Source organism: Anser brachyrhynchus (assembly GCF_964034855.1).
Source record: "Anser brachyrhynchus genome assembly, chromosome: 2".
NCBI lineage: Eukaryota > Metazoa > Chordata > Aves > Anseriformes > Anatidae > Anser > Anser brachyrhynchus.
The window spans coordinates 142,107,212-142,118,679 of NC_137695.1; the positions used below are offsets into that span (position 1 = coordinate 142,107,212).

The 11,468-nt window shown below is 38.7% G+C and overlaps 1 protein-coding gene across 1 annotated transcript; it reads right to left on the reverse strand.

The window, feature by feature from the left end:
• Positions 1 to 2,255: 2,255 nt before the first annotated feature.
• ABRA (actin binding Rho activating protein) lies at positions 2,256 to 9,669 on the reverse strand. The gene is made up of 2 exons (XM_080579480.1): positions 8,880 to 9,669; positions 2,256 to 4,219 (listed from the first exon to the last, which is right to left on the reverse strand). Exons 1-2 carry the CDS (start codon positions 9,590 to 9,592, stop codon positions 3,742 to 3,744), a joined length of 1,191 nt encoding a protein of 396 aa, XP_080435606.1. The 5' UTR covers positions 9,593 to 9,669; the 3' UTR covers positions 2,256 to 3,741.
• Between the last annotated feature and the right edge of the window lie 1,799 nt (positions 9,670 to 11,468).

Below are 11,468 nucleotides of genomic sequence, written 5' to 3' on the forward strand. Positions count from 1 at the left end.
CAAACCTCAAACAGGAAAAGGGAGGAGATGTTACCTATCAGGAATTGTTCTTTATCAGAAATAATCAGGGGTGATTAGAGTCTTTAGGAAAATAATGTGCAACTGTAAGCTACCATAATAGTAACTGTGTTGTTTACTCTATCTGAAAGGCTGATTGTTTTGTAAACGTACAGTGTTGCTTAGCCCCTTTGAAAAACTATTTTAAGCAAGTCAGAAATAGGAAGTCAGGTCTTAAAATCTACAAAGACTGCTTTAATCAAGCAGTCTCTGACTTTCATCTTACTATCTGGAGTTTAAGTAGAATATTTAAGTTCAGCAAAGGTCATGCTAGTTTCACAGGAAAGGAACGAAGTTAAAATGGAGAATTTATGGAGTACTTTACACTTTATTCTTTTATTTTTTTATTATGGAGTTCATTCATTTATTTATTATGGAGTACTAAACATTTTATTCAGTGTGTTTTAATGAATTTGGATTTATTTTCTTCATCTACTTTGCACAGAAACTTGCCACATCTTTACTTCATGTAAAAGATTTTTTATGAAACATTTAACCTATATGAAACACTTCTATATATCATAAACTATATCAATATTTACACTTTTTGTGCAAGAAAAATATTAAATACTTTGTTTTAGCAGGCTTTGCATGATGCCTCCTGTTTAAAGGTAAATGGGGGAACAGCGTTAGACAAATCATTAGTCATTACATGTGTTTTTTTATCCAAATGGAAATAAATATTTTGAGTGGAAAAATGAAAGTGTAGGTCTTTCTTGTTGCATAATGCTGTTAACGTTGCCTTCGGGATGACTATAAATGTGGGAAGCTTAAGAAGTTACTTGCAGTGAGCTCTAGTTTTATGCTGTATTGCAGTGATTGTGTTGTTACAAAGTTGATCTAAGGATACAAAGGTGAGAAACTTGAAGAGGGCTTGTGAGCTTGAAGGCTAGTCTTTTTTCTTCATGCTAATTGTTTTAATGTAACTCTTCTCAAAAAATCTTGTTTTTATCCTATAAGTAGAAATGCACATATTTGATGTTATAATATGCAAGAAAATACCAGCTAAATGAAACGCTGAGGTTCAAGAAAAAAAGTAGAATGCCACTGATCTGTTCTGTTGCTGAAGGTGTATGAAAATAGAGGAGTTCGATTCTCTGCTACATTCCGCAAAGACGACAGGAAAGTTCCCCATCTCCTTGGTCAATGGGAATTACAGGTCAGCTGAGAAGTTTTTTTCCTGCAGCTTAGTCAGTCCTTGCCTTTCCTGCCTCCACTAGTTTATGCATTATATCAAACTGTTAAAGTACAGGCTTGTCCATTATGATTTCTGGCCATACAGGAGCCTGCAGAGAAGTCAAACGTCTATAGTCTGTTGCTCTCAAATGTTTAGGTAGGTAAAACTTTTGAATCTCATTGTCAACTTACATGGAGATATGTTTAAATTTCAGACATTAAGACTGGATCATGAGCAATCGTTACCTTCAGAGTAAACACTTAATGTGCTGTAATGAACCTTGATGAAGAAAGCTGGATTTGAGAACGCCAGCAGCTTATTCAGTCCAAGTCAGGTGTCTGCCTACCCTCCATTGTACAAGGCAAGAGCAGTAAAAGATGAGAGACATGCATCTGTCTCATATCAAAGCACATTCATACTTCATATCAAAGCACAAGTTCTTACTGCGTGCGGTAAACATGCATGCCATTGAAATGCACCTCTTGGTAGAATGCCATGTTCGAGTGTTTCAGTACAAAAATATATTGTACCTACCACCTCAGGACACTGAATGAAAGATGATGTATATAATTCCTCATATAGTGGTGAAGTATTCTTGGGCTTTAAATCACCCTTGAATCACCAAAAAAAGTATCTGTGTGCACCTAATCTCTGCTGTGTTGTCCAATAATAGGATGAGAATTCTTGTGAGGAGAAATACGATGCAATTCACCTAACATTTCACAGAATTGCAGGATACTTTAGGTTGGACGGGTCCTCTAAAGATCGTCTGGTCCAACCCCTTGCTCAAACAGGGCCGCCCAGAGCAGGATGCCCAGGACCACATCCATGTGGGTTTTAGAAATCTCCAAGGTGGGAGACTCTGTAGCCTCTGAGCAGCCTGTTCTGCCTTTAGGGTGTGTTCTTTGTACAGATATTTAGTATTCTATTTCATTTCCATGTACTTTGAAATCTTGTTCTGGTGTTTTGGACAGAGAAACCTTCACTTCCTTCAGTACTCGTGAACAGGAGAAAGTACTTGTTTTTCAAAACAACTTAGTGACTTTATTTACTTCTAAGAATAGGAACATATATACTTTTTTTTTTCTTTTCTAGTGTGTGGGAGAAAGAACCAAAAAGTAATAGTTTATTTACAATTATTCCTTTGACAAGCAAACTTTCTCAAAGCAACTTAGGCATCTGTAAGTCATTGTATAAAGATGGGAAGAATATGCAGGTAAACATTCTAATACATAAATATCACATTTAGAGGTCAGTTTTACAGATCTATTTAACTAGTCCGAGAGATCTCAAGAAAACATTAGTGCTAAATAAGTGCTATTGAATCCAAGTAGTAATACATTTTTTCTTCCTTAGATTCACAACATATAACTGTGCCCGAAATACTGTTTTCCATCAACTTACAAGAGACGCATAGTAACCAGTTCTTGTATCACTTGCTTATAAAAGATATAATTTGTACGTTCATTGGAGGCTCAAATTGGAGTACCTGTACTCTCATGATATGTTAGCAGTACTTGTTTTATCACAGAGGCAAGGTGTTCACACACCCTTTTCTTCTCTAAGAAGATATTTTTTCTTTCACTTTGAAAGAATCTTATGAGGGGAAACAACGTTGTTTTTTCATTATGCAAATTACTTGCCCAGGCATCTTGATCTGAATGTTACATGTTACTTTCCCCTATATTTGTAAGAAAGATGCATAGATATTCAGATGATATATTGCACAATATCGCGTAAGAGATTTTTCTATGTGGCTATCTATTCAAACCTTCTTGTGTATTTTATTCTCTTTGGTGTTTTCTGTTCATCAGCCATAACTCTAAAAATGAAATAATCTAATAAATTATATAAATACAATAAATAAATAAATAAAATCTCATAAAAGAATTTTGTCTTAGTTCCTGTGATATGTAAGAGAAAATTGTCAGTAGTTGCTGCAAGATAATGCTGCAGTAGTATTTGCTTATAGTGTTTATAGCAAACAAATTTGGCATCCTTGATTGTGTTCAAATAAACCCTTTTTTCATGCATTTGAATGATTAGTTAGGAAATATGCACACAAGATCATTTTCACAGATCAGAAACTTGGCCTGAGTTTAGATCATCATTCAGCTTCTGATCTGGCATGGTTTATATTTGTGATATCCCAGTTTAAATGGTCGAGAGGATCTTGAATGTAAGGATAAGTGAAAATTGGAATTCATTTGTAGCTGTTTGTATTACTGTGGCTTTCTATGTTCATCTGCTTATTGTTCAATATATTTTTTCTTTAATTATTTTTTGGTATAGTAATTAACTAAAGTGTCCTGCAAGCCCTCCTGGTACAGAGAAAAATCCATTTGGATGCTTATCATGCAATAGTTATAAAGCTTATGTTTAGAAAAATGCTCAATGTCTTTTCTTGTCCAGGGGGTGGAAAAATCTTGTAGTCCAAATGTGCAAAAGCTAACAGCAAGGGAAAAACAGAGGTTTTCCAAGGCAAGTTGCTCTTGTCCTAGCATTGCTTATTTTAATAATGTAATTATGACATTGTCATCCCTTCCTTGCCATAACATTTCTCCTTCAAAGTCCACCAGTCCGTGTTTCCTGGCTCTCATGAGAATCCCAACAACCTTATCTGAAATACGAACATATCTTTCAAAGAGCTCCCCGAAAGTGACTTGGATCTTGCCGTCACGCCGTGGTTTAGCCATTGATTCAATGATGAAGCACATGTCCCTGATCTCCCGGTGAATGTGGGCCTCAGCTCTCTTGGCCCTTTCAGCAGTTTTGGTTCCTTCCTTCGGACGGCCGTACCCTTCGTCTCCTTTGTGCAGGCGTGTGGACATGGCCAGCTCATGGTCAAATTCTTCGCTGAAGGGATTCAGCTTCTGTGACGTGATGTGCTGGTCTGCCCATTCCTGCCACCTGTCCTTCAAGCTATTAACGGGGCTGTATTTCCTGTGAGCCTTAGTGCTCCTTTCCTCACTGAGCTTGCTTGCGCTGAAAGAAACAAAAACAGTATTTGAGCTTTGCATTTCATCGTTTAATTACAGTCCTGCTAGTCTTAATATTAACATGTGCTGTATATTTCCAGACCAGATGCTAACCACCAGGTGGCATGTTTCCACCAGTTCTAAACTAGTTCTTTTGAGGGCTTTTAGTCCACATTTCAGATGACTTTCAAAAGCAAATTCACTGACAACAGCTTGATCTCATCTATGCTACCACCTTCTAGATTTGAACCCATTTTGACTGAATTCTGTAGGGATACGAGACAGTATGCTGCTGATTACCTGCGCCTTCATTCAGTCACATAGCTCTCCATTTCTGTCTGCAATGCAGAACCTGAAATCTGCCTGTCTTAATGTTTCAAGTGACAGTAATTGCAAGTGTACAGACCAGGGCCTCACCTATTTTTGACTGAAGCATATAGGGAGGGCAGTGTCTGGAAAAATCTGTTCCTTAACATAGATGTTGATTTCAAAAAAAAAAAAAAGGGACAAAAAAAAGTACAGTAGCAGCTCTGCCTATACATATTTTATCTATGGTTCTGAACAATTTTTGAAGTGCAAAATTCATGTTCCCTTGGGCAGGTGTATGGAAGAAACTTAAGGCTACTGAAATTTGTGTCAAGGTCAAAGGATGGGGAGATCTTCAGAGATCTTAACTGATCTCATGCATGTACATGTTTGTAGCAGCGTTTTATTACTGGATGGCTGCAGGCAGACAGATTCTTGATGCCCTTTCCTCTAGTGACCAATCTTACATGTTGTGGGGAAGTTATAGATAGTCTGAGCTAGTCTTTGTGCTGTCCACATCCTGTCACTGCATCTGTACAGAGCTCGCCTAGGGAGTATGTTGTGCTGTGGCTATGCTGAAGTAATTTGTTTTCTAATACTTTTAGTCCCTAGAAGGCTGCTCTGAAACCACCCCGGTAATATCTGCTGAATATTAACAGGAACAGTCAGAGCAAAAATACAGTTAGCAAAACTGTACAGAGGACTACAAACCTGCTGCCTGCTGTTTGGCCATTGCTTTGTTTTATACTAAGCTTGTTGAAAGAGAGAAGAGGGGCTGAGAGGAGAAGACAACGGAGTGAGAAGGCTTGCTCTAAAGGCTTTGTTATTTTGTTATGTTTTTTTTTGGTTGGTTGGTTTTGGTTTTGTTTCTTTTTTCTTTTCTTTTTTTAATTAAAGTGTCTAGCAAGTATTCTCATCTTTTCCTACTGAAGCCCATATTTCTTTTTTAGCTGAATACTATTATCACCTTCCTTATCCTTATCATCTTTTCAGTGGTTGAGAAAAACATTATATCTATCCTTTTGCTTTTACGATGCCCTAAGTGGTTTTAGAAGTTCTGTATTGTTAACTACCTTTTTTTAAATGCATCTTCCAGTTCTGATTGCCAAAGTGCAATTTTCCTCATTGTTTAGCTTGTTGATGAGCTAACATAATAAACTGTCATACACCTAGAATCCTTTTTTTCCTGTCTATACAGTGCCTAATGCAATGGATTGTGAATCCAAACTGAAGATTGTGAGCTTAACCCACTGTAACAAGCCTGTTGTCTGTAAGAGTCAAAGAAGTTTACCTGTTAACCAAAGCAATAACCAAATTGCATTCTGAACTTATACGACAGCAGTGCCCATGCCCTGTGTTCCCTACTATCCTGTCTTTAGGGAAAATGCATGAATCCTTTCTTAGTGTTTTGCATTACATATCTCTGCTGTGCCCCTTTGGCTCCTAAACAGAAATGAAATAGTATTTCCTAGGCCTGTAGAAGTTAACATTCACTCTACTAAGGAAGCAGCCTGATTTCAGTAAATGTTGCAGCTGGAGGTCATGAAGGTGCTGATGTGAGGGAAAAAATGCTGGCACTGATGCTTTTTTTCCTGGGACATAGTGAGGAAAATAGGAGATGTGCTTTAACAATCATACACTTACGGACTTTTTGAAGAAGATTAAGCCAAACTGGAAGGTTCATAAAAACAGCAGGCTAAAATAATGTATTTTGAGGCTATAAAAAATAAATACATAAAAGTGGGTAGTTAAAAAAAAAAAAAAATCCAGTCCTGGTAATAGTACTATAAATGTAGAAAAAAAACTCCTGACAGATTTCTGTGGAAGAGATGGCTGTAAGTAATAGAGAGGGTGTTATTTCTATCATTTGCACCTCAGTAAATATGGCTAATCTATTTTTCCCTAGGTAGCAGCACTAAAACTAGGCATATGGAGAAAACATATGTAAGGTTTAAAGGAAATATAGCTGCTTTGCCTCTACTATCAATTTTTTATTGAGCAATTTATTTTAATTGGCATCATTTGCAGGTAAAATGGTGCTCTTTTCCTAATGTGTGAAATCTTTGTTTTATTGGTTTGCTTTTCAACTAATTTCTGTCAAAGGACAGTGCATGCAGCCCCTCCCAAAAGCAGAGACCACAAGCTTTCAAGCTCTGGGTTATTGGAGAGCTTTTTCAGATTGACTGTTAACCATTTGTTCCTCGTGGGAGATGGCTGGTCAGTTATACAGCAAAGCATTGTTTAGTACCCTGTCTGAGTAGTTAAAATAGCTATCCATGTTTAGGCATCTGTGCTGGAATTTACTGTGTTGTTGACATAGTCCTGGTTTTAATGGTGGCCAAGGTAAGTGCTTGCTGTCAGTGGGGTACAAAACCTGGTTAGTGGGACTGGCAGTGTCTGCCTGGCTGTCTGCAGAATGACCAGGAAGCCAGTTTTGATGTTTTTATCTGTGCTGGTTCCAGTTTCTGGTTTCTGAAATAGCAATTAGGATATAGTATCGAGCGTATTGGTCCTGGCCCTCTGATTCCTGCTATCTTGTTAGTCCTTCCCACACAGGGAAGGTGACACGCCTGCCTTCTCATCTCGAACGCCCTTGTGCTTGTCTCGCATGCAAGGCAGAGCGGAAGATGGCAGAGACTCAGGCCCCACCACACTGTGGCCCTGACAGGAGGCCGTGTCCTGGCACCAGCCTCTTCCCAGGGCTCTGCTCTGCCAGGGGAGCTCTGCCAGATCCTGCCCCAGCCAAATTTAGGCCCCAGCTGCCCTCCCTGCCCCAGAGAAGCCTTAGCACACACCCTGTCCCCAGAGGCAGTGCTTTCCTTCATCAAAATTTGAAGTTAGTTGTGAGGTTGTGTGCCGGAACAGTTCAGGCTCGGCCGCACGTTCATGTCCGCTGGGGCATTACAGAGTTTGTGAAGCAGAGCGCTGGAGCGAATAATGTGCTATGTCTCTAACAGCTGCCTACAGCTTCCCCTCTTGCAGTTGGACATATGGGCCTTCTCATCTTTTCCTGAGACGGGAGCGATGAGTGGGTTTGGCAACTGTCTGGCAAGTCTGGCAACAGCACAACTGTTTGTAGCCATCTTCTGAAAAGTTTGTTCTGCTGGAGGTCTCTGGAAAAGCAAACTGGGGAATTTCTACCAGCTTCTGCTGTTCTTCTGCAATTCTGGGAGGCTTCCCCAGGACTGCCTGCCTGTGGCTGAACCTTACTTGTTTACTACTCGGACTCTAAATTTGATGTGCAGTTGCTGTTGCGTAGTAATCTTCAAGCACAGTCCTCTTACTGAAAGTAGCCTTACTCAAAACTGTCTGATAGTATGATTTTACTACTTAATTCTCCCTCTTTTTTTTTTTAGAACCTATAATAACTACATCAGTAAGTAATATTTTTTTCTCCTTCCTTTCTGTTTACATCAGTTACAGGTGTAAGAAAGTCTGTATGTCTGAAAGTTCCACGACAGACTCTATGAGCATACTTAGAGAGCGTGTGTGTGTGTACCCACAGAGATGCGTTGAATATGAAAAATGAATTGATGATTCAAGTGTTCTTTTTGTCAAATGACTTATGGTTTAGAAATGATTTATAGCATGATTCAAATCAGTCTTTCAGAAGTAAAGGCAGGCTGAATGCTTTCTAATATCACAGGAACTGGGAATACAAACAGGGAAGTTCCATCCTTTGACTTGATGAATTCCAAATCCATATGGAAAGCTTCCAAAGAGAAGCAGTGAACCCAGAATTTGTTAATATGTATCTAGACGTATTTCCCTCAATATCTATTTTTGGACATTTGGGGCAAATCACTCCCAAGATTATTCACAATTTATGCAAAGCAAAATAATGAATAAATATTTGGAAATATTATTTGCTAAAGTGTGTTGCTTTAGAATTAGTATCTGCTGAAATCGTAGAATCATTCAGGTTAGAAAAGACCTCTAGGATCATCTGAATAGCTGTGGGTTCTTGAGGAAGAAAAAATGTTAATCTGAAATGTGGACTAAGGTATTAAGAGGTAAGCAGTGATTTAGATGAACCAATAAACCTAGTGTCAAATTTAACATTTTCCAAATATAACATCCTGTGCCTCTTATGTATATAGTACGTGAAATGCAAGTCTACGGTCAGAAGTTATTGATTAACCGCTTAAGCGTAGAGAGATATGCGAAAGGTCTTCTGGATTTTTTTTATTGTTATTATTATTATTGTTTTGCTTTTTCTTTAGGAATAATTCTTTCTCTTTGACCATTTGCTATGATTTATTTTTCCTGCTCTCATTTCACTTATTTGTTGTGGAAACCTGTTCCTGTTTCAGGGTCTGCTAACCACTTGTGATACTGTAACAAAAAGGTGTTTTACTTACAAAGATGGCACAGGTCGTTTAATCCTCACAGCCGTCACCTCTCGGTCACTGTCCTCTGCTTCCCCATAGCCACTGTCCTCTGCATCCATGCTGTCGTCGTGGCAGTTAAGCAGCAGTTCTTCCTCAGTCCCCGCTTTGACCTCTTCTTCCATCTGCTTCCAGCCCTTGGTCAGCTCTGATACCATGTTTGAACACTTTCTCCTTATTGTGGGGGATAATTTGGCACTAAGAATTTTGTCAATAGCATTTGATTCTTCTTTGAGCTTGATCATCTCTGAGCTGCCATTGTTCTCATATCTGTCGCTGAGGAGGCTAACGTCACCCCCTCGTTCGTAGGCTTTGCTTACAACTGTCTTGGTCACCTCTTTGCTTTTAATGTTGAACTTTTTGAGGGCTTCATCCGATTCCCTTGATTTTTTTTCAGCATCTCTTATTGTCATTGATTCCTTTGCTGAGGATTTTTCATTGTCTTTTCCTTGGTCCCTCTTGCTGGATGGAATTGGCCATTTTTCAAAGGGTCTTTCTTGCACTGGCCGAGTTGATGAGTCCTCTGCGCTGGGGACCCACCCGGCAGGTTCTTGGGCTTGCTTTATGTTGTGGTCAGTTGCCCACTGCTGCCAACCTCGTGCCAAGCTGAAGACTAAGGTGGCAGTTCGGATCTTGTGGACAGCCCTTTTCGCAGGAGTCGTGCTCACCTTCTCTTCGGGAGCCATGCTGCTGTCTGCTGCCGTGTTGGTGCTTAGCCCTCTTATGTTAAGCACCTCCTGAATGAGCTTCCTGAAGCAAGTAATGTCCAGCAAAGAGAGCTGCCGAGATTTAAATAGAAGTGGGAGCAGTTTGTGCCCATGGAAAATATGTGAAACACTTTGCACAAAGATATAGTATCCTCACTGTTACAGAGTTCTTTTTTTAAAACACGGGATCGCATTTCTTCACAGCAGATGAATGATGCGTGATGTAAACAGGATGACACAGACCTGTACTGGGAATAGTGAGAAATTCATGGCTCCTATAAGCACTCTTCCCAGGGACTGCTCAACCCCCAATTTGTTGGCAAGTGTAGAACTTGGGTTAAAGATATTGAACAGAGTGTCCGAAAGGGCTAAATGTTAGGGGCTGTCAGTTGCTGACAGAGCAGAGACCACGCATCATCGCAGGCAAAACTTGCCCCTAGTCACGGAGTGTAAAGCCAGAAGCAGGCTATGAATGAGAAATGTTTAGATGCATTTTGTAAAAAGATGCTAGGTGATTTCACTTTATTGCTCACATATCCAAGAAAATCCAGGTTTGCTAATTTTAAAAAGGTATTTTTGTACTCTGTTCTGAGTTATTCTCTATTTATGTCTGTTTACAGTGTACCTTTAGGGGGTTTTAGGAACGATATTGTATTTGGTGTCAATGCTAAGAATGAGTGAATCACTATCTCTAGTCTGAAGATTAATATAATAAGTCTGACTTGATTGGATGGATGAATGCTCTCCTAATTTTTATTTAGGATTTTGAAAAAAAAAAAAAGTAAAGTATAACCTGTTGCATTTCTGACTGCTTTTTCAAGGAAGTTATCTATATAAATTAGTGTTTAGTTCTATGTTATTTACAACATAATTATGTTCAGCGTTTACAGCATATAAAAAAAATAGTTTTCTAGGAAAAATCATGATTTCTTCATTCCAGAGGACTTCCTGGAGAGTGGTCATATTTGGATTTATAAATTTTTTTGGTGGGTTTTATCAGTTGTTACATAATAATAAACAGGCATTTTCTGAGTTACAATCCTATAGTGTCTTATTTCTTAGTATATTGTTTCCTAAACAGGAAAGGAAAATGGCATTGCTTTTTCCATCTATCATACCTTGCAGCTTAGCAGATGACATGCCATACTTGCCATGTGGCAGTCAGGCAAACTGAACTTCAAGGAATTCTATTGGCTTCATTGGTGTTATAACAGAGATAAATATGGACTCTTACTACTCTGCCTTTTTTGATTCTCTCAAAGGCTGGGCTTTTTCAAGTAGGTTTGATTATATCTAGCTCTTGTTTAATAATAAAGCTTTATCATACCTTTGACTTCTAGGCAGAATTCCTCATTAATCTGTGGGGTCATTTCCTTTTCAAAACTGATGACATAACGTAGGTTAGTGTTGCTATTTGATATTTAATCATGCTTTTATTTTAGAAAGAAATGTATTACCTCACTATACTGTACAATCGTGGCTATTACCAGCTTATCATAACTCTGAAATGCCATTATGAGGTGTACTGGCACAACCTGATTAAGAAGCATGTGTTACTGGACACTTATTTTGGTACTGCTTAAAGGCTAATCAGGAATAGGAGCTTCTTGTGTTTACAAGTACGCATGTGCAGTCATGCATGCACACAGGGTGGTGCATGTTCTGTAACAGCTAAGGAAGATGGGGATGAAAGAAGAGAATAATGCATGTGCAGCATAGGAGTATGACACCAGCTCGTTATACCATTTCTTATGATTTCTTGAGGATAACGGTGGCCAAGACTTTAGGAATTAATTGTTATTAAATTGCAATCTGAATTGTTCAGATTTTTTTAATATATTTGGCATGATCAATC